The 22369-nt window shown below is 55.5% G+C and overlaps 3 protein-coding genes across 6 annotated transcripts in view; 2 read left to right on the top strand and 1 right to left on the bottom strand.

The window, feature by feature from the left end:
- The window catches only part of BCL7C (BAF chromatin remodeling complex subunit BCL7C), a 34419-nt gene extending 32202 nt beyond the window's left edge, over positions 1 to 2217 (bottom strand). The window contains exons 1-4 of one of the 2 annotated variants that reach the window (XM_032328348.1): positions 1951 to 2217; positions 1373 to 1451; positions 938 to 1046; positions 676 to 837 (exon numbers count right to left, since the gene is read on the bottom strand). In XM_032328348.1, the coding sequence (XP_032184239.1) occupies positions 676 to 837; positions 938 to 1046; positions 1373 to 1451; positions 1951 to 2042 (442 nt within the window). In that variant the 5' untranslated portion in view covers positions 2043 to 2217. The remainder of the gene's footprint in view (positions 1 to 675; positions 838 to 937; positions 1047 to 1372; positions 1452 to 1950) is intronic. The other variant, XM_032328349.1, reaches the window with a different exon arrangement.
- Positions 2041 to 3398, top strand: LOC116581432 (translation initiation factor IF-2-like). Its single transcript, XM_032328615.1, has 4 exons — positions 2041 to 2046; positions 2106 to 2509; positions 2573 to 2784; positions 2918 to 3398. The coding sequence occupies exons 1-4, from the start codon at positions 2041 to 2043 to the stop codon at positions 3058 to 3060; spliced, it is 765 nt and encodes a 254-aa protein (XP_032184506.1). The 3' UTR covers positions 3061 to 3398.
- A 1341-nt stretch (positions 3399 to 4739) lies between these two features.
- On the top strand, positions 4740 to 13339 carry CTF1 (cardiotrophin 1). Of its 3 annotated transcripts, XM_032328352.1 has the most exons (4): positions 4753 to 4881; positions 6083 to 6201; positions 8295 to 8714; positions 11846 to 13339. In XM_032328352.1, the coding sequence occupies exons 1-4, from the start codon at positions 4857 to 4859 to the stop codon at positions 11882 to 11884; spliced, it is 603 nt and encodes a 200-aa protein (XP_032184243.1). In that variant the 5' UTR covers positions 4753 to 4856; the 3' UTR covers positions 11885 to 13339. The 3 variants fall into 3 exon arrangements, with proteins under 3 accessions (XP_032184242.1, XP_032184243.1, XP_032184241.1); XM_032328351.1 differs by lacking the exon at positions 11846 to 13339 and having other exon boundaries at positions 4740 to 4881; positions 6086 to 6201; positions 8295 to 9270; XM_032328350.1 differs by lacking the exon at positions 11846 to 13339 and having other exon boundaries at positions 4756 to 4881; positions 8295 to 9270.
- The last annotated feature ends 9030 nt before the right edge of the window (positions 13340 to 22369 follow it).

Raw genomic sequence — 22369 nt, 5'->3', positions numbered from 1 at the left:
AAAGGCCATAGGGAGCCACTGAAGACTTTGAAGCACAAACGATCCTGCCAGACTTGTGCTATAGAAAAAGCTGGTCTGGCAGCTGTGTCAAGGAGACCCAGGAGGAGGCTGGAGCCCGGCAGGGGTGAGAGGTGGCGCTTGTAGACCCACGTCGGAGGTGGTTCAGACCAGGCAGGGTTATAGTACGGATATAAAACATGTTCAGTGCTTAGAAGGGTATCTGGGACACAGAGCTCAGCAAGTCTTAGCTGTTCTTTTCACGTCCTAATCACACTCAGGAATATCACTATTACTTACTCCTCAACAAATATTTGCTGAGCACATTCTATGTGTTCCATGCTGTTCTGAGGATTTAGTAACGAACAGGAGCAACATGAGCCCAAGGTTCAGAAACCTGACATGAGGTGGGAGCCGGGAAAGAGACTGGAGTAGCAAAAACAATAAAACTTACATGGAAATCTCAGACAGTGGTTAGTTATCTAAAGACCTAGAGAAGCCAGATGAACGAGACCTTCACAGGAGGTAGGGCGGCGACCTTCTGTAGGAGGCAGGGAAGGCCCCCGGGAGGGAACAACACAGGAGGGGAACAGGTACAGGTGGAGGTAAGCCGCTGGGTTCAACTTTGCAGAGGACAAGACTCAGAGGAGAGGGCTGCCGGGAGTCACCTGGTCCTACCTCTCTCTTGGCCCAGCCTTGGGGGCTGAGCATCCTCTGGGACCCCTTCTGGTGGTCCAGCAGGTGACACAGGGCGGCTGGGCTGGGGGGTGCCCCCAGGGCTGGGCTCGGTGCCCTTTTGCAGGGAGCCTTCCGAATGGAAACTCTGGTTACTGTTCTCATCTGTGGGAGCAAAAGCCGAGGGGGTTGGGCCTGAGGGTCCCAAGCCCCTCCCCCACTCCCCCCACACACCACCCCCAAAACCCCAGGATCCCTCACATACCATTGAGATCCAGCAGGATGAGAGGGCCACCCCCTCGGGGACTGGCGCCCCTGCCCCGCCGCTCCCGGCCTCGGGGTCTCTCTCCCCCACCACCTGCCCTCCGACGCTCCTGGGGGTTAGAGGGATAAGGGTCAGTGACAGCTTTTCAGTTAGTGCTTGCAAAGCCCTCCAGTGTACAAATAAGGAAACTGAGGCAAAGAGAAGCCAAAGGCCCTGCATCAGGTGACAGTGGTTGGTACCGTGGGTTAGGTCTCGAACTCTGGGGTCTGAAACAAGAAAAAGGGAGAAGGGGGTGGAGTTGCCAGTAATTGTTAGCATCTGTCTTGGCTGCTGCATTTGAGGTCTCGGAGTGGGACTGGAGGTGGAGGCCAGGGTTGGGAGGGGCCGGCCTGAGGTTGCACAGATGAAGGGCCTAGTGTGGGAGAGTCTGCTCACCTCCTCCTGGGGGTCCACCACTGGCACCCACTTGAAGATACGAAGGGAAGTGTCGCCCACAGTCACCCAGCGCTTCTCCCTGTGGAAGGGTGGGGGGCACTGGGTCAGCGTTCTGAGTAGAGAGCCCTCCCGCAGGAGCTGAACGCATACGGGGAGCCCTGCGGAAGGGGCGGTGGTGCGGCTTTGCTAACGGGGCATAAAGTCCGAAGGAGAAAGAGAGTCCTGCAGACCCCAGGCCATACACAGTGGCGTCTCTGGGGAGAGCGCATGGCTGGGGGCCATAGCTCTGCAGACCCCTGGGGTGTACGGGGGAGAAAGGCTTTGGGCCCGGCCGGGAACCAGAGGAAGAAGATCCTGGGCACACTTGAGGGAGGTGTGTCAAAGCCTTAGGGGGCGGGGCATAAATGAGGGTAAGGCTTGGGAACACGCTTTGTAGACCCGAGGGTGTAGCCAGAGGGGGACGGAGCCCTGGAGCTTCAGGGAGCAGCCGGGGGGCCCCGCGGGCGAAGGGCGGGTAGACGCATCTGGGAGAGAGGGGTCCCGCCGGGTCCCAGCCCCGGCCCCGGGGCAGCGCTCACCATCTCCGGACCTTCTCGATGGTCGCCATCACCTTCTTGATGTCATCCTTGGCCCGGCTCCGGGTCTCGGCCCGCACGGTCCGGCCGGCCATGCTGGCGGGACCGGGGCCGAGGCCGAGCCCGCGGCTGGGCCGCCTCCCGTCCGGCGGGCTCAGGCTCGGCGCCAAGCCGGGGCGCCGCTGTCTCGGGCCGCCGTCCCTCCGGGAGTTGGCCGCGCCCTCCCCCGCTCCCCGACGCCTCCGCGCGTCCCCGCCCCGTTTCCTGCGGCCGCGCCCCGCCCCGGCCCGTCCCCGGAGCGGCGGGGCGGCGCGGGCGGCCGGAGCCCAGGCCTGGAAGTCGGCGGGCCCCGCCCCGACCGGGCCCGCCCCCTCGGGGCGCCCCCGCCGCGCAGCGCCCCCTACCCGCCGCCGGAGGGAGGGTTGGGGACCGCGCGGCCCGGCCGAGGAGCTGCGTTCGGACCACGTGGGCACGGGGAGGGGGCGGCGGGCGCGACAGGGTCCCTGTCCCAGCCCGCGTCGGCCGCGCGGGGGCGACCCGCGTGCCGTGTGCACCGCGTGCGTCCGGCCGCCCCCGGCGGGCCCCCCGCGCGGCCCGGCTCTTCTTCCGGCGCGCGGTTCGGCGCTGTGTTCGCTGAGCGCCCTGACCGACCAGGCGCGGCGGATCGGAGTAGGGGTCTCGACCTGCCAGGAGGGCTAACACGAGAACGACAGGCCGGACCCAGTGCAGACGAAGAACTGGAGCTTCTGGGGGACTGGAAGCGGGCGGAGGGTCTTTGGGAAACGGGCGGACTTCTGGAGAAGCTGAACTCGCACCACCCAGCAGTTCTGCCCCTGGGTCGCACCACCCAGCAGTTCTGCCCCTGGGTCGCACCACCCAGCAGTTCTGCCCCTGGGTCGCACCACCCAGCAGTTCTGCCCCTGGGTCGCACCACCCAGCAGTTCTGCCCCTGGGTCGCACCACCCAGCAGTTCTGCTCCTGGGACATCAACAACCGAGAGGAACGCGTGGGCATGAGCCCCGAGAGATGTGTCCCCGGAGGTCCATATCCCTGTCGATAACGGCCTCAAACTGGAAACAGCCCGTCAAGAGTAGAGTGGAAGCGGAATTGTAGCCTGGTCATACGGTGGACACAGCAGAGAGTGATGTCCCGCACGACGGGGGGATGTTTCCTGAAAGAAATCGGATACCACTGTATACGCCGCGTGATTCCTTCCATATGAAGTTCAAAACACACAAAACTAATCAATCGGTGTCAGGAGAAGTGGTCGCCCTTGAGAGACAGAAAGGGAGCTCTGGCCCTGCTCCTGTTCAGTTTCTTAACCGGAAACTGATGAAGATAGGGCTGGTCGCTCCTCCCCCACTGTATTTACTTTGAATATTCACCAAACTTTGAAAATTCACCAAATGTTCCCTGTCTATTATACCTCAGTAAAGCCTTACTTAAAATGAGTGTGATTTGGTTGAATTTATTTCAATCTCTGTTGGCTATGTGTGTATGTCTCAAGGGTTTGGCTCTCGACTCTGTGTGTTTTGGTGTGATTACGTTCAGAGGGGTAAGGTGTAAGGAGGGTGATTCTGACCGAATTTCTGGAGCCAAACTGCCCCTGGGCAAAATCCCAGCTCTTCTTGTCCAGTGACCTTGGGCGACTCACTTATCTCTATTCCTTCAGCCGTAATATGAGAATATGTTAATATGTAACTCCCGGAACAATGTGCCTTGCACATAGTAAATAGTAAATGCCCAATAAATAGTCACCGTTCATAAGTGCCTCTACCGTTCATGATTGTCGCCCCTACCAACAGTCTGGCTTCAGTTGTTCCTCCTATGCTCTCTGCCAGTTAATACCTTCCTTTACTCTGGCAGTCGACTGCTCCTGGTAAAACCCTCGCAGAAACACAGGACTCCCAGTCCCTTCACTCACAAACCCCAGTACCTTCTGTTGTTGATGGTCACCTCCATCAGACTGTGAGCTCCTCAGGAGGCCAGAGACCAAGGCCTCCATCAGACTGTGAGCTCCTCAGGAGGCCAGAGACCAAGGCCTCCATCAGACTGTGAGCTCCTTGGGAGGCCACAGACCAAATATGGATTTTCTCTGGGTCCCAGAGCCCGGGACGAGTAGGTGCTTGGGAACCACTTATGGGTATAAGTGTGCACACCATCCACAGTTTATCTGCACCTGCTCAGTGGGTTGATATATCGGTATGAACCCCTTACCTGTCTCGGAAGCGGGTTCCAGGGTGAGAATGAAGGTCTGTATGCAGTAAATGTGTGTACTTCAGAGGGGGTTCTCTTACTGGGCCTGGTAAGGTGAAGTGAGCGGCTGCCTTATCTATTCCCCTTCTAGTAGACGTGACAAGAGAGGGGAGCAGAAAAGTATCTAAGATAGGCCAGGAGGTATGTGTCTGGGCAGGTGTGGCCCAAGCCTGAGGCCCCTCAGCCAGGCCTCTCTCGCACCCAGCTTCCCCCTCCCCACCCCCAGACGGAAGGGACGACCAGCACATTCCTGTCTTGCCGGCTCCACCCTCTTATTCCGCTCCCCCCAACCCCAGCTTTCTCCGAAAAGAAGCTCGCTCACTAAGCCTGGCCCCAGGTCAGAGCCTGAGCCGCCTCCTCCCGCCGGTACCAGGGCTGCCTCCCAGGCCTGGGCACACCCAAACTCTAGGTTTTGAGCACACCACGCAGACAACCTGCCAACCCCCCTCAGGCCCCTTTCGCGACTGGGCTGCGCAAGCAAGGAGCTGAGCTCAGAGCCAAGGAATCCTGCCTGGGGCGGGCGGTGGGGCGGGGGGAATTGTTTGGGGTCTGAGCCCTGATTGGTTGCGCCCGGACCACGCCCCTACCCCTCTCCCCCTTCTCCCTCTGCGAAAGGGGGGCGTGTAGGCAACCGGGATCAGCCAGGGGCCAGCATGAGCCGGAGGGAGGGAAGTCTGGGTAAGGGGCTGAAGGGCTGGATGCCCAGTGCCCGAGGGGAGCAGGGGTCAGAAGGGCTGGAAGCTGGGGTCTAGGTCCCCACCACCCCCGGGGCCGGGAAGGGAGCGGCCTGAGCGGGGGAGAGCAGGGCCCCGGTGTCAGGTAACGGGCGGGTGAGCTGCGGGTGAACTGTGGGACAGGACAAGCACCGGAGTTTAGCGGAGGCCTAGGCTGTGGCTTTAGGGCCTTGGGCTTAGGGTTTAGATCACAGGTTCGAGTACACCTTGGGAGAAAGGGCTGGGGTCGCAGGTGGGGCTGGACGCCGGAATGCTCTGTGCTGGTAGTATTGGGAAAGGATCCGAACTGCGGACCAGAGGGAGGGATAGAGTTAGGGAAGGAAGCCCTTGGGCCACGGGAGCTAATGAATGACAACAGGAGACGAAAGTCGAGGCCATTAAGGATAGAGACTAGCGGTGGGAAACTCCGGCGCGGGGAAAGGGGGAGCTGGGGGGCGGGGCGGGAGTTGCCGGGCCAAGACTACATTCCCCAGCATGCCCTGGCACGTGCCCTGGAATCTCGGGAAATGTAGTCGTCCTTCCGGGGCTCTACCCCCCAGCTTACGCCAGGGAAGGCCAGTCACTGATGCTGCAGGGGTCCTGGCCAGCGTCCGCACAGACTGGCCTTCCGGGAGGACATGGGACTTTAGTTTCCCAATCTGTAGAATGGGTTTAAGGTATTATTCCAATTTGAAGTTCTGTGCTTCAGTGATGGTAAATTTCACCAAAATCAGTGAGGTATGTGGATATGTGAAACCTTCCCTCAGAGGACTCCCAGCCTAAGGCCGGTTCACACAGATAAAAGAGACATTCAAAAACAACCTTGGGAGTATAAACAAATGGCCTTAAGTTTAAAAAAAAAAAAAAAAAGGCAATTTAAGGGAGAGGTGAATCCAGAGACCACACTAAGGAGGCAATGTTTTAATTTGGCTTTAATAGGATTTAACAGTGATTTGGGGTCAGGGAATACATTTCAGGCAGGACAACTGTTTCACAAATGTTCGGTGTCTCATTTACCATCAGTTGGAATGGGACAAAGGCTGCCTGGCTTGAAAGTTGGAGAATTCAGAGCAGAACTTGTGGGTTCAGGAAGGAAGAGCCAGCCTGCAAGAGTAGTCAAGGAGCAGGGGTCTGGGCTGCCTTCATTCCTTCCCCTCTTTCACCAGAAGATCCACAGGCTGACTCCTCCATCTCACCCCTTCCCCACTTGGAGGCCAAGATCCGTCAGACACACAGCCTTGCCCGCCTCCTCACCAAATATGCTGAGCAGCTGCTCCAGGAATATGTGAGTGGGGATGGGGGTGCCAGAGGCCTGAGGAATGGGGGAGTACAGATCACAGAGGTTCCTGACCTCTAGTTTTTCTGACCTCATTTCCCAGATACAGAAGTTGGAGCAAACTGGAGGACTCTCCTGTGCTCCAAATGCCCCTCTGTGCCTCAGCTTGGAGGTTCCCCCCACAGTGCGTTAAGACAGGCTGAAAGAGTGAAAAGAATCCTGGTCTGGGAGTCAAGAAACCGAGGTTCCAGGCTTTCTGTGATCTTGTCACCTCATCTCCAAGGGCCTTGGTCTCCCCAGCTATTAAAGGAGACAGTTTAAGAAGATGAGTTGTGAACTCTTCTACCTACGCTATGCAGAGAGACCAAGAAGGGTTTCAATTTAAGGCTAAAATTCAAGCCCAAAGGGGCGCCTGGATGGCTCGGTGGGTTAAAGCCTCTGCCTTCGGCTCAGGTCATGATCTCAGGATCCTGGGATCGAGTCCCGCATCGGGCTCTCTGCTCAGCAGGGAGCCTGCTTCCTCCTTTCTCTCTCTCTGCCTGCCTCTCTGCCTACTTGTGATCTCTCTCTGTCAAATAAATAAATAAAATCTTTAAAAAAAAAATTCTAGCCCAAAAGGGGACTGTAACAGAGGAGGGGAATTTACCAATGTCTTTGGTTGGGCATAGGGCCTTGCCCAAGGAAGAGGGTATTTCCATCAATTACTCTGGTGTAATGGAAGGAGGGTATAGTTTTGAATCAAAGAGACCGTAGGCCTGCTAACTTACTTGACCTTGGGCACTAATGGTAACATGAAAAAATAATGATGTAACAGTTATGAAAGTGGGATAATAGAAAGAACTAACTTTGTGGTGCTATGAACTTTGGTTCAAAATCCAGCTCGGGGGGCGCCTGGGTGGCTCAGTGGGTTAAAGCCTCTGCCTTCGGCTCAGGTCATGATCCCAGGGTTCTGGGATCGAGCCCCGCGTCAGACTCTCCGTTTGGCGGAGAGCCTGCTTCCTCCTCTCTCCCTCTCTGCCTGCCTCTCTGCCTACTTGTGATCTCTGTCTGTCAAATAAATAAAATAAAATCTTAAAAAAAAAATCCAGCTCTGTCCTTTCCTAGGCGGACCTAGGGCAAGTCAGTTTACCTCTTCAGCCTCCATATCCTCATTTGTAAAATCAGCATTATCATAATCATCATACGTATTTGGAAAGATTAGGAATAGGGTTTAAAGCAGCAAACAGTGCCAATCCAGAGACAAGATGTTAGAAAAGGATAAATGGTATTGTTGTGGCATTTTTACAAATTACAAATCTCCTTTAATGTGTTTGTTCATACAACAGTTATTCATTGAGCCTCTGCTGTGTGCCAGGCAGGTACAGAGGTGTTGAGGGATGGGGGCTGGGGTTGGTGAGACGGACCAGGCTTCTGCCAGTATCTTTGTGATTCTCAGGAGATCCCTGGTGGAAAGTCAGGCCGGACCGATCCCAGATGACCAGGCCGACTCGGAGAAGGGAGATAGATGGTTTCGCATGCAGCTGCACAGCTAGCAAGTGGTGGAGTCAGGGTTGTAAGATAGCATCAAGGGTATCGCTAACATCCACTGTGCTCCCCAGGGGGCCAGCATTTGCCTGAGCCATTTTAACATGCTCATGGGTATCCTATTAAGTTGCTACTTCGTCTCTACTTTTTAAAAAAGATTTTATTTATTTATTTGACAGGCAGAGATCACAAACAGGCAGAGAGGCAGGCAGAGAGAGAGGAGGAAGCAGGCTCCCCGCCGAGCAGAGAGCCCGATGCGGGGCTCGGCCCTAGGACCTTGGGATCATGACCTGGGATCATGACCCGAGCCAAAGGCAGAGCTTTAACCCACAGAGCCAGCCAGGCGCCCCGTCGTCTCTATTTTAGAGACGAGGAAACAGGCGCTGGTGCAAAGCCCACTTGTTGTGGTGGTTGTGGTCGTGGTTGTTTCGGAGAATCTCAAACACAACAGCTTTGCCGCGAGGAAGGCGTCATCGGGAGGGGTGAACCGAGGCCCCCGCGAGAGGAGGAGGAGGGGGCGTGCAGAGGTCCCGTCGCGCCTCGGCCCCCGCCCCCCACTGACGGCCGTGTCTCCGCAGGTGCAGCACCAGGGAGACCCCTTCGGGCTGCCCGGCTTCTCGCCCCCGCGGCTGCCGGTGGCCGGCCTGAGCGCCCCGGCTCCCGGCCACGCGGGCCTGCCCGCCCCCGAGCGGCTGCGGCTGGACGCCGCGGCGCTCACCGCGCTGCCGCCGCTGCTCGACGTGGTGCGGCGCCGCCAGGCCGAGCTGAACCCGCGCGCCCCGCGCCTGCTGCTGCGCCTGGAGGAGGCGGCGCGCCAGGCCCGGGCCCTGGGCGCCGCGGTGGAGGCCGTGCTGGCGGCGCTGGGTGCCGACGAGACCCGCGGGCCCCGGCCCGAGCCCGCCGTCGTCGCCACCAACGCCGCCGCTGCCGCCCCCGACGCGGGCGTCTTCCCTGCCAAGGTGCTGGGGCTCCGCGTGTGCGGCCTCTACCGCGAGTGGGTGAGCCGAACCGAGGGCGACCTGGGCCAGCTGGTGCCCGGGGGCCCGGCCTGAGCGCGGGGCGCGGGGCTGCAGCCCGCCGTCCGCCGCTCTGCGTCTCCGTCTCTGTGGCTTCCTGGGGAGCCCCGACTGTCTCCATCTCTGTCTCTGCTTCGTGTGCCCTCGTGTCTCTCGCGGACCTCCGTGCGCCTGCCTCTTCCCGTGGCCATCACTTTCTTGCTTTCCCGTCTTCCCCGTGGCTTGGGCCTGCCTCGGCTCTCCTGGATCTCCGCCTTCACCCATCTCTGGGCGACCTCTCTGTCTCCCTTTCCTCCGTCTCTGGGCTCTCCTTGGCCCCATGGGAGCACGGGCCTCGCTCTGGCCTTTCCTGGCCGAGGGGCAGGGCTACTTCAGACAAATTCCCGCCCCCTGCCCGCAGCGTCACCGCCCTGCGGTGCTCCCTGCCCCATCGGGCCCTTTGGACGCGCCCTACTTCCTTCTCCCTCTACCTCCTCCTGCTCTTCTGCTGTGTCCCTGCACCTCCCCGCCCCCCAAGCCAGGTCTATGGAGAGAAAAGATCGGCAGCTTAAAAGAGTTTTATTTCGGAGAATAAATTAATTTTTTGTAAATAAAATGTTTAAAAATAAAAAGAACACTAACGTTACCAGTATATATAGTTGTTGACAATGGCCAGACACCTTTGAGGAGAATAGGATCCTTGGGCCCCAGCCTGGTCTCCCAGACATACCCCAAAGCCACACAATATAAATAGGAGTTTCACAAATGCCCCCAGGCCAAGGATAACATCAGTCGCTCTAGAACAGGAAGTGGATGTGTCCCGAGCAGTAAACATCTGGAGGAGTCCTGACTTTTCAGCCGGACTGCCGTTGATCACGAAGTGAAGTCTCTCAAAATGGGAAGTTGGAACGGAGGGCCTAGGCAGGGAGGTAGACTCGGGGAGGTAATGAACTCCAAAGAAGGGAGGCGTCTCTGCTCAGAAAGCACACCGCTTCCCACAGGAAGTGAGGTAGAGACAAGAAGACTCTGCAAACTTCCAGGAGCAGGACGGTCTGAAGCAGAGCCCAGGAAGGAGACCCACTGTCCTCTCCCTGCAGAGTGCAAAGTGAAGCCTCTTCAAAAAGATGCTTCTTTCCACCCAGGATGTGGGCAGCCAGGACCCCTGGATTGAGAACCCACAAAATGATATGCACAGAGTCCCCCCCCCCAGATCCGGAAGGGAGGCCATAGGACCTAGGCAGGAAGGGCCCAGGCAAAAGGGACTTGAGGCTTACCTCCTAGGTGATATCCCCAAATATACACCCCCTGTCTGCTAGACACGCTGTGTCTCCTTTCTTGCCAAGAAGCAAGGCAGAGAAGAGTCCACTGGGAAAGAAGCGTGGCAGCCTGACAGGACGTCCCGCCTCCCCTATCCAGGGTACTTGGCCTTGAGCAGAGCCAAGTCCCTCACAGCTCGGTCTGTCCAGTGGCCGTATTCCCGGGTCACTACATAGCCTCGACATTTCCTCTCAAAGGCTGAGGCGCCGAAGGGGACAACCCCGAGAGTGTCCTCTTCAGGGGGGATGGGCAGGCCCAGGGCGGTCATGATGGCAGCCATGTTGCCCAGCAGGCCTTGGGCCCTGAGTCTTGCAGCCCCGAGCTGAGCCAGCAGGATGGGACTGCCAGGGTTAAGGTCTCGCTGGTCGTCCCCCACGAGCTGGAGGTGCTGGGTCAAGGCCAGGAAGGCCCCCTGGGCATGGCTCAGCCGCTCCCCGTCATCCAGGGCATGCCAGGTCTTGAAGGAGACGGCAGCAGGAGGCAGGCTGCTGAGCTGAAGCTCGGGGGCTGAGAAGCCAGGGTCACTGAAGGGGCTGCCCTGGTGCTGGAGCTGCACGAGAGACAGAGACAGGAGTGCAGGGACTGAAGTGGGCCCCTGGGGCTCCCCCTGGCTTCACATCTGACATCTTCCCAGGGGGAGCTGGTGGACATCTCCTAGCACAGAGCCTGGGCTAGGACTAGAACTGACCTGTAATGGCCCAGTTTCATGTACAAGTTGTACCACTTTGAATCACAGCTTCAGTAATTCCCATGCATCAGTAATTCCCATGCATCAGTAACTCCCATGCATCAGTATTCTTGTGCAAACATAAGAAGTGCTACGTAGAGAGCACTTCACCTAGCACAGCTCCTGGCATACAGTAAGGGCACGGTAAGCCACTGTTTATAATATATTAATATCATAACACTATGATTGTATCATTTATTATACTATTTTCAGTCTAAAGAAATGACAGTGTAATTAGAGTCTCTATGGTTCTTTTTTATTTGTGGCATTTAGTTATTTAAGCTTATTAATTTGATTATAATCATTAATAAATAATTGTTAACATTATTAAATTTAGTTGAGTGCCTTCTCCGTTAAAGTTCTGGCCTCCACAAACCTGGACCTATAGAATCTTGATGCCCACTGATAAATCCCCAAATTGATAGACCAGCTAGTCCTCCGTTCCTATCTCACAGGTGAAGAAACTGACTCAGGGTACCCAAAGCTAACCAGGGAATGGCGGCAGTTACAGGACTAGAGACTACATTTAGTAACTTCGCATGGGCCTGGAATATAGTACTATGGAGAGTCACAAATCCTGGGGCCTCTAAGGGCTAGGCAGACCGTGTAACTTGGGGAAAAAGGCAGAACTAAGATGGGGTAGGGGCCAGGAGTGTCCCTGCGCTTGTTGGAGACAGGCAGTCGTGTTCAAAACTTGAACAGGTGTATCATGGCCCAAACAGAAAACACCTGTGGGTCAGATTCAGCTGGCAGGCTGCTAGTCTGAGCTGCTAGACAGCAGGGGTGGGGGGGAGCGGGTAGGATTGGCTTCAATGCCACAGACCAGGGTTAAGATCCTGGTGCTGCCAGTGATTTAGCTGTGTGACCTTGAGCAAAGTTTTCGCCCTCTCTGAGACTCAGTTTCCGTATCTGGTTCTGACTCCGTCTCTCCGAACTGTTTGAGGCATCTGTGGGGGAAGGGGACGCGTGCCTAGTGCAGCATCGGGCCCAGGTAAGCACCCAGCATGAGGTCTTTCTGTCTGTGCCGCCTTTGAGTCTTGTAATGGTCCTGAAAGGTGAGCAAAAGCAGGACCCCGATTCCATCCTGCAGGTGAGGGAGCTGAGACGGAGAGAGAGAAGGAACAACTAGCCCACGGTCACCCACCATCAGTGACAGTGTTGGAGTGAGTCTCTAGTGCACGGAGCCCCTGAACCCTCGGACTCGTGGAGGAAACGTCTCCTGACCTTGCTCTGCTTCTGCTACCCGGGGCTGGGCCAGGAGGGCGGTGTCCCTCTGCCCTTGTCCCCTGCTTGTGCCCCGTGTCACTCACATAAGTCTGCAGCAGCGCTGACGTATTCTTCTGCATGTAGAGGGCCAGGCTGTAGGCCTGACGGATGGGCTCAGCTGGGGAGACGGGGGCCCCCGGACGGAGGGGCAGCAGCAGCAGCAGCGTCAGCAGGCAGAACGGGGCTGGCGGAGGAAATCAGAGGTCAGCATCCAGTCCCCGAGCCCGCCTGCTGGTTCATTCATTCTCTGTCGCAACTCTTCCCAGGGGCACAGCCCTTGTGGCCTGCAACAGTGGTGTGTATCCAAGTCGGGGCCGCATCACCCTGTAAGGAGATTCTTTCCAGCCCAGAACGTTCCACGGGACCCCAGACCCGATGTGTTCAACTTCCTGCTTGACCTTACTGGACACCAGGAAGTGTCTCGACTCAAAGTCTCCAGCACTGACTCCGGTTCGTTCCGCCCGCCCTCCAGCCGCCCCCACCTCAGGCAGGGGCGCTTCCACGCTTCCCTTTGCTCAGGGCACAATCTGGGATCCTCTTCGAAGCCTCATTCTCTCTTGCTGTCCACATTCACACCACAGTAAACCCTATCGGCTCTGTCCTTAAAAGGGAGCCAGTCCAGCTCTGTGTTTCTTGGTCTGAGGGCTCATGACAAGGAGGCGATCATTTTGTGGAAATTCATTGAGCTGCACGCTTCCCGAGTTGGGTACTTTGCTCTTTGTTCTTCTCAATAAAAAGCCTTAAAAGTTGACAAGAGGCACTGAGCACCCACCGGCTGCCCCCTCCGCGCATGGCCGCCCCTTGGGCCCCGGCCACCAGCCCTTCTCACCCAGGAGCCTCCTCCCACCTGTCCCTGCTTCTCGGACCCTTGCTGGCCTCCCCCCCACAGCCCCCAGCTCAACGAGGTCCCTCCTGTGCCTGAATTCTTCACGCAGTGCAAGGGAATAAACCAAAGCCCTTCGGTGGCCTGCAAAGCCGCGCCCCTCTGTACTGGCCTCCCATTCCACTCCCCACCCCAGGCCTTTGCCCTTCCTGGGCCCTGCCAGGACCACCCCAAACCTTTCCCGCCACTGGATCCTTCTTGTTCTTCAGGCCTCAACTCAGATAAGCTGTCCTCACCTCGTATCAAAAGCCCCTCCCTGGTCTACAGTCTTCAGAGACGTTTGCGCTTTAATTCATTTCATTATTTGTCTGCTTGCTTGTTACTGTCTCTCCCCCTAGAATGTTGGCTCCAGGAAAGAGAGAACTTGCCCTGATTCATTTGCTGCTGGTTCCCCAGCACCTAGCACGGAGCTTAATAAATATTTGTTGAATGACGGAACGCTGCCATGAACATCCTTATCCCAAACTCTTTAGGCACCTTTGAGGGTGTACTCATTTTATTTTATTTTATTTATAAAGATTTTATTTATTTGATAGAGATCACAAGTAGGCAGAGAGAGAGAGGGGGGAAGCATGTTCTCTGCCAAGTAGAGAGCCCCATGCGATGCGATGCAGGACTCGATCCCAGGACGCTGGGATCATGACCTGAGCCGGAGGCAGAGGTTTTAACCCACTGAGCCACCCGGGCGCCCCAAGGGTGTGCTCATTTTAAATTTGAATAAATGCTGCGAAGTGTCCACCTACAGCTCAGGCCCAGTTCTCTTCCAGTGTGAGGCTCAGAGGGGGTTATCTAGGGTCCCGAGCAGGAGGCCATGGAGATGAGAAGCACATTGTGATGGTCTCCTTTGCCCCCTTCTGCATTCCTGAGTTCCCTAAGTTTAGAACGGAAGGGAAGGCTGAAAGCAAAGGCCCTTTGTTCATGCGTTCGCTCAAAACATTGACTCACTGCGCTCACCTTCTGTCATACTGCCTTGTAATGTACTTATTTTTTTAAAAAGAATTTATTTATTTGATTGAGGGAGAGAGAGAGATAGAACACGAGTGGCGAGGAGGGGCAGAGGGAGAGGGAGAAGCAGGCTCCCCGCTGAGTAGGAAGCCTGATGTGGGTCTTGATCCCAGGACCCTGAGATCATGACCTGAGGAGCCGAAGGCGTTTAACCAACTGAGCCACCCAGACGCCCCATAATTTACTTACTTATGATGATGATGTGTATGGTCTGTGTGCAGAATGAAATCTCCATGAGACCATAGCTTTTTGTCTGTTTGTTCACAGCTGTATCCCCAGATGCTTAGAAAACTACCTTGCACCTCAATAATTCTTGAATGAATGAGTGAGTGATGAACAAAACCTTCTGTGTGTAAGGATTTGGAGGTTCCTAGCATGCAAAGAAGCAGCCAGGCACATGAGTCCTAAGGGCTAGAGACCCTGGAGGGCACCTCTTCCCCTCCTGGTCTCTAGGCCCTGGAGCTCCACACACCCCCTCCCCCAACTCACCTAGCAGATAGCTCATGCTCTCTCCTTGGCTGCTTTCTCCTCCAGTCTCTGGATGCTTCTGGGGCACCTGTCTTCCCGCCCCTCAGCTTTATACCTGGGCTGAGCGCTGAGGCCGCCCAAGAGGGGGGGAAGGAGTCACACCCTAGAGCGGGGGTGTGTTGGGGAGGGCCGCACAGGTGCAGAAGCCCCAAAAGCAAAGGACAGGCTGGGAGGGGGACACGGAGGTGACACCCTAGTCTTCGACAGTCCCCAAACTCGACCTTAAGACCTGGTTGTTGGGAGGGAGGGGTCAAAGGAGCGGATTATCGGGGGACAAAGGGGCCGCCCTGCTCCCTGCTGCTCCGCACGTCCGGGATCCAGTTACTGGGAGAAGGCGGCCTCCTGCTCCGCCCCCACTGGGACCCAGGCTTTGGGCCTGACCTCCGAGGAGTTTGGAAAAGGGATGGGAGTGGTGGCTTGTGAGCAGCTTCACTCACACCCAGGTACCTTAGACACAGGAGCGTGTGCACCTCTCCACACACACGTTGGCACGTGGGCGCACACCAGATACGTGAACGCACTCACACTCATTCATTTAAGTAGTACTGACGCCCACTGTGTGCTGGTCGCTGTTCCAGGGGCCGGGATAGAGCAGAGAACAAGTCGGAGAAAGATCCCGCCCCTGGCTCAGGAAGCCTGGGCCGCTCCGCTGGTTAAGTGACTGCCTTGGCCTCAGATCATGATCCCGGTCCTGGGATCGAATCCTGCCTCAGACTCCCCGCTGAGCAGGGAGTCTGCTTCTCCCTCTCCCTCTGCTGCTCCCCCTGCTTGTGTTGCGTGCTCTCTCTCTGTCTCAAATAAATAAAGATATAAAAATCCCTGTCCTCACAGAGCTCCCACTCCAGTGGGCCTGGCCACCTGTGTATGGGACCACACACACTGCCAGGACCACAGGCCCTACAGACGGAGGGTGCAAACACGTGTGCACGCAGATACAGGCACACATGTGCTCACAGAGCCACACCCAGAGGCCCTCGCAGAGGCACATGCTCAGAGCAGACAGGTCCATAGGTGGGTGTACACACACCACTGTCCCGTGTGTGCACACACACACGTGCAGCTGGAGGTCGGGACTCCTGAGATCTGGGCCAGTAGTGGCCCTCTGCCCAGACACTGCACATACAGACACACAGACACACACCTAAGGCCCTTCCCAGCTGGGGAAGCCTTGCCACTCAGCGGCGTGACTGGGTTCTGGTCCCCCTTCACAAGGCCCCCAGTCTCTCCATAAGGGAGCATTGTTTGGTTCTCAGCCCCTGCCCGCACACTGAGTCAAAGTGCTCAGGCAGAGCTGCCCCCAACCCCCATACTGCTTCTATCCAGTCGTCGGGATGGAAGACGGCTCTACCTTCCTCCCTGGTGTGAAGAAAGAAGGCCCACAGCTTTCCTGCAAAGGCAGGAGATACACCTGTTCATTCACTCACCCATGTCTACACTCAATTAGCCAGTTTCGATGGGACCTCTACTGTGGACTGGCATCAGGGTGAGTAATAAGACGGGCCGGGTCCCTGCCTCGTAAGGGTGCCCAGTCCAGAGAGGGGACACCAGCAACAAGTATGTGAACTGATAAAAACAAAATTTCCTGGAGCGCCTGGGTGGCTCAGTGGGTTAAAGCGTCTGCCTTAGGCTCGGGTCATGATCCCAGGGTCCTGGGATCGAGCCCCGCATCGGGCTCTCTGCTCAGCGGGGAGCCTGCTCCCCCCCCCCAGCCCCTCACCTCTCTGCCTACGTGTGATCTCTGTCATATAAATAAATAAAATGTTGAAAAAAAGAAAAAAATTTTCCCAAAGCAACAAAGTGCTGAGAAGAAGCCAAAATAGGTTGATGTGATTAGCCCAGGTCGGGGGAGGGGGTGGTAAGGAGACAGAATAAGGCGCCTGAGGCCCAGAGAAGGACATCTGCTTAGCTAAAGTCACACAGGAAGGCTGAACAGATCCTAGACTCCTGCTCCCCAGCTTGGGGCTGGATCTGGGGGTGTCTCTGATCCAAACTGTGAGCTGAAGGAGGGAGAAATTTGAAGGAAAAATGGGCTCTGGGGGGGGAATCCTAAATTGGATCTCCAAGGCCAGGGGCTCCCAGGGCTGCCAGAAAGGGCCCGTGAGGAGTAGTGGTGATGTCAGGGGATTAGACTGGCCCTTTGAGTGGGTGCACTGAGGCGTAGGCCAGGCCAGGTAGTGAGGGGGGAGGCGGCGCGGGAGGAGGAGGGCAGGAGAGCCGAGGGAAGAGCGAGGCGGATACTCGATCGGTGCTATTCACAGGTGGACGGTGGGCGTGGGGCTGGGCCTCACCCCAGAGGGCAGGTTCGCCCTCCTGCAGCCCCACCACCTCCTCTGACTCTTGGGGGCTTACCTGTCTCTCTCTCTCTCTCTCTCGACCCCTACGTGCCCTTCACAGCCGCAGGAACTGGCCCCCAGCCCAGGCCCAGCTTTACCCCAAGGCATCTGTCTTGGCAAAGGTCATCAATTTCATCACCCTAACCATCCCCACCTCGCAGCCCATCTGTCTCCATCTCTGTTTTAGTCTCACAGAAGCTGATGCTTGGGGACCCCCCAAACTCAGGAGCCAGCGGACTTGGATGTGAGTCCTGCCTTTGTCCATCACTAGCTGGAGTGAACCCCGCAACCTCTCTGAGCCTGTTTCCTCATCTGGAAACTGGGTAATACTTCCCACCACGCCGGTTCTTGCTGACCCCACCCACCAAATGCCTTGATCCCTGCTATGAGGACCCTCCTGGGTCCCTTCAGGGTCACCCCCATGGCATAGAAAGCCTCCAAGCAATGGCAAAACCTTTGGTGCCGCGTGACCCCACACTTGGAGGCCCACCCCCACTGCCATACATAAGCTCCTGAGAGATCTCCCCTGTCCCTCCCTTTCAAGCATAACCCCAGTGTCACCTAGCAGGTCACATAATGAGGCCCATTCAGAACAAACACCTGTGAACTCCAAATCAGAGCCTCCCCCTGACCTCCATATTAAGCCCAACCCCATGCCTCCCCGCACTACAAATCTTCACCCTTCCCTCTCCAGGCAAAGACAACAGCAAGTGCAAAGGCCCTGAGGTGGGAGCCTGGGTGACAGGTCTCAGGAGCAGACAGGGATGGCAGAGAGCTTGGTGGCTGGTGAGCGGTGACAGGCCGGGGAAAGGCAAGTGCCATCCGGCCCTCTACCCCCATCCATGTCTTCCTTGACTCCCCAGAGCCCTCAGGACACTGTCCTAACTCTGAAGCCTGCCCTTTGAGGCCTGCGATCCCCCAGGCCAGGCGCCCCTTGCAGCTCACTTCTTGCTCTTCCTCAGCCGTGCAGCCTGCTTACAGGCCTGCTCTAGGTACTTCTCGCCGCACAGAAAGCCCTCCTGCTCCGCCTCCCCAGACACAGTCCTTCTTTTATGTTAACCTTCAACTCGGGCTTTGCCCTCCTCTGGGCAGCTTTCCTGGTCTCCTCAGCCCCTGGGGCTCTCCCACGTCCCTCAGTCCCCTTTGCGTGTCCTGATCACCCTACATTGTCATTCTCCGTCTCCCAGGCGTTCTGCCCAGTGTGACAGGTGGCAGGGACTTATCTCTGCAGCCCCAGCACCGGGCCAGGTTCAAGGTGACACCTCAGTGAGTACCAGCTGAAGGCAGGCGGGAGCATCCCTGACGCTCTGCAAAGCCAAGCCAAGCCAGGGAGGCAGGTGGGCTGAGCAGATTCCCCAGGTCAGCGCCTCAGCCTAATGGGGCGGCTGGCTGAAGAGGGGGTGAGGGCGTTTGGAAGAGAGGCCCCCAGCGCAGGCATCATCGGGCTGAGGGGTGCAGCCTGCTCCATTCACTGTTCCAGAGCCCCAGGTGGTGGCGAGGGGGGCCAGGGTACCTCCCTTCTGGGGAGCAGCCCAGCCACACCACGTCCAGGATTTCTCCAGTGCTTCCTAAGGGCTCCAGTGTCTCACACTTCCTTTACAGAATCCCATGGGCTGGATAGTGCTGTCTTCCCATTTCACAGGTGAGGAGGCTGAGGCACAGCGAGGTCACCTGATCACTTCGGGGTCACACAGCCCACAGGGAGCAGTGGTGAGATTCAAACCCGGCCCTAGAGCCAGAGCTCTTTATGTTACCGTCACCTCTCGTTTCTGGGACTTGACGCTTTCCAGCTCCTGGGGCCCTGGCTTCCCTTCGGGGTTATGTGACGGGCGGTTGGCCCCCATTTTGCAGATGAGATTGTAGGAAGGAAGGAGATGAGAAGATAAGGAAAAAATCACTTTCTTTTTAGCCTCTTTTATGTTACCAGTCACTTCATACACAGATGCCCTTTTTTCCTTGTAACAACTCTGGGAAATAGGTGTGGTTACTAATGAGGTTTAGAGAGTTCGGTGGCTTCTGAGGATCACGCAGAGAACAACTTCTGGAGGCCTCAAATGCAGGACTGGCTCCAGTGTCCGGGCTGTTCCCTGCCGTCCCCAGATGAGGCTCCCTTGTCCCGTTATCTGCACCACCATCTGTCCCCAAGCTGGTTGGACCCCGCGATGACCAAGTGAGACAGGCAGATCCACTGGTGATCTGCCTGGACATCCTAAGCCAGTCCCAGCTCGGCCCTTGGCCACCTCTGGAATCCAGCGGAGCGTTGCCCCTGCTTCCTGAGTGGCCCTAGGCTGGAGGAGGAGGGCCCGAGGGAGAGGCGTAGCAAGCCCTGTCCTAGGAGCAGAGTCCGATGGGGGGTTAGGGTGTTGGATTAAAAACAGGGAGAAAGTGGATTTGGAGTCAGCAAGTCTGTCCCCCTGTTGAGCAGGTGCCCCCTGAACTCTCACTCCGTGACCAGACTTCCCAAAGAAGTCTAATCAGGTGAGCAGACTCCATGGGATAAGAAAAATGTCCCCCAAGCTCTACTACATTAAACACTGTGTGAAGGAGACACAGAACTGGACAAGCAGCGTAATGGAACAGAACAGAAAGTCCAGGCGTAGACCCATGGATACATAACAATTTAGGATATGATAAAAGGGTCATTTAAAATGAGGGAGGGTAAGGATAAACTATTAAAATCAAAGGCAGGGCGCCGGGGTGGTGCACTCGTTTTAGCCTGACTCTGGGTTTTGGCCCAGGTCCTGATCTCAGCGTTGTGAGATCGAGCCTAGCGTCGGCCTCTGCACTCAGCAGGGAGTCTGCTTGAGATGCCCTCTCCTCTGTCCCTTCAGCTCATGCGCTCTCTCTCCCCCTTGCAAATAAATAAATAAATCTTTAAAATAAAATAAAAGGCATTAGGACAGCTGGAAAATGATAAGGAAAAGTTGGAGCGAGATCCCGTAATGCATGCTGCCGGTGTCCTGCTCAGATCCCTTTCACTAGCAGGGCACCTAGCTTCTGGCTGATGTGACTGCTGACGACTAGTGACCCACAGCTGCCTTCTCCTCCTTCTGACTGAGGGACCTATTTACAACGGAATTGTGGTGGAGGACACACTGCATTTGCTGTCCCTCCAGAAGCTGCTGGCCTCCTAGTGTAATGGAACAGCTCCTGGAAGGTGCAGCTTAACTGGCAGCACGAGAGGACCCCGCGCTATCTTTTAGGATGCGATATATACCGCAGGCCAATGGCTGTTTTACAGTCTGTGCCACAGAACATAGGTATATGAGTCTGGAAACCCAGGATTCGGAGCAGGAGTGGTCCTGCTTCCCATCACTCCCAGTAACCTCTTTGGGGAATTTGTGCTGCCAGCCCGCTAACTTTAGGACCTGTGCGTCTAGGCTCTAGAACTAATTCTCTTCCAAGTTTACTTAGAAATTGTGACCCTCAGAATCCTGGAGTAGCTGCACCTGGACGGAGAGAACTTCAGGGGGAAACGAGTAGGTCTGGGCATGCGGTTGGGGCCCCACCAGATCCTTCTAGGACAGTAGACCCATCGCCCAGCTGCCCCCGTCTCTGGAGAAGCGCCCAGCACCCCTCCCCCGGCTGACCTTGGCCAATGGCAGATTGGCACAGATGTAAGGAAGGGCTTACCTCCAGGTGAACTCACCTGGTAATACAATTTGGGCTCCGGAGCTTCCTCTAGGGTCAAACCAAAGCTGGTCAACAGCTGAGACCACGATCTTGCTCCCGTTCCCTCCCGGCCCTACCTGATGATCTCCTTCTTCTGAGAATGTGTCCCAGTCGGCGGAGCCCATCTTAGGCTGTTTCTGGGGAAAACTAACCTAAGGCCGATCCCTTTCTAATACTGCTAGGAATAAACAAATGATAGATTAAAGATTTACATATGAAATAAATCTCTGAAATTACTAAGCAAAAACAGAGAAGAACATTTTAAAAGCTAGGACTTGAGGGTTAATTACAATAGCAAAGACAAGGCAACAACCCAGGCGTCCTCGGTTGTTGATGATGAGGAGACCAAGACAATGCGGTATGGACGCACAACGGGTTGCTACTCGACCATAAAAAAAAAAAAAGAGGAAATCCTGATATTTGCAACAACGCGGATGGGCTTTAACAGCATTATGCTAAGTGAAATACGTCAGACCGAGAACGACAAACACTGTATGATCTCATTGATTTTTGAAATCTCAAAAACACGAACGCAGAGAGAAAGGGATCAGATTTGTGTTGCCAGGTGGGAGCTGGGGGTGGCGCAGGAATTGTGGCAAGATGGTCCAAAGGTCTAAACTTTGGTCGGGGGACAACTAAGTAGCGAGGACATAATATGAAACGGGGTGACTGTAGTCGATGCTGCTGGGCGACCGAGCGGGAGCTTGCTGAGAGGATGAATCCTAAATGTCCTCATCCAAGGTAAAAACATTTCTGTGTGATTACATGAGATGAATGTTAACTAAACTTATGGTGGTAATCATTGAATATATACATATTGGGGGTGAAGGGGGTAGGAGAAGAATCAATGAAACAAGTCGGGATCGGGAGGGAGACACACCATAAGTGACTCGTAATCTCACTAAACAAACTGAGGGTTGCTGGGGGGGGGGGGTTATGGACATTGGGGAGGGTGTGTGCTATGGTGAGTGCTGAGAAATGTGTAAACCTGGCGATTCACAGACCTGTACCCCCTGGGGATAAAAATACATTATATGTTTATTAAAAAATAAATTTAAAAAATTAAATATATATATATATATACATATTGGAATATACACACACACATATATATATATATATATATATATATATATACACACACACACACACATATATACACCTGGGTGGCTCAGTCAGTTAAGCGTCTGTCTTCAGCTCAGATCATGATCCCGACTCCTGGGGTCGAGCCCCACGTGGGCTCCCTGCTTAGCCGCTCCCCCTGCTTGTGTTTCTTCACTCGCTGTGTCTCTCTGTGTCAAATAAATAAATAAAATCTTTTTTAAAAAAGATTGTTGTTTTGAGGTGACTGAATTTAGGAGACAATAGAATACTAAAACAAGGACCGTGTGACATGTGTGGCATAAAAACAGAGAGTAATAGAATGACATAGATTCAGTAGCAATTTGCAGAAAGAGTTCAAAAAATGAGGGGGCGCCTGGGTGGCTCAGTCATTAAGCACCTGCCTTCGGCTCAGGTCACGATCCCAGGAGCCTGGGATGGAGTCCCCCACATCGGGCTCCCAGCTCAGTGGGAAGCCTGCTTCTCCCTCTCCCTCTGCTGCTCCCCTGCTTGTGTTCCCTTTCTTTTTTTCTTTTTTTTTTTAAATTTTTTATTGTGTTCCCTTTCTTGCTGTGTCTCTCTCCATCAAATAAATAAATAAAATCTTTAAAAAAGGATGTTTAACATTTCAGACTCCCCAGAATTTCTTAAATCTTCAACAGTTCATATGCAATTGGGCTGATTTTCCCATAAATAGTTTAAGTTGCCTTAAAAGAAGAAACCTTGGCTTGGCAAACTGAAAAACCAGGCTGTCTCTCCCATGCAAGGACTTGAACGTATCTGTGCTCGCCAGTACCACTGGAGTGTGTGAGGACGTGCGTGAGAA

The sequence above is a fragment of the Mustela erminea genome, chromosome 20 (assembly GCF_009829155.1).
Source record: "Mustela erminea isolate mMusErm1 chromosome 20, mMusErm1.Pri, whole genome shotgun sequence".
In the NCBI taxonomy this organism is placed as follows: Eukaryota; Metazoa; Chordata; class Mammalia; order Carnivora; family Mustelidae; genus Mustela; species Mustela erminea.
Note: the sequence above shows the minus strand (reverse complement) of the source record. Positions and strands in the feature narration are given on the sequence as shown.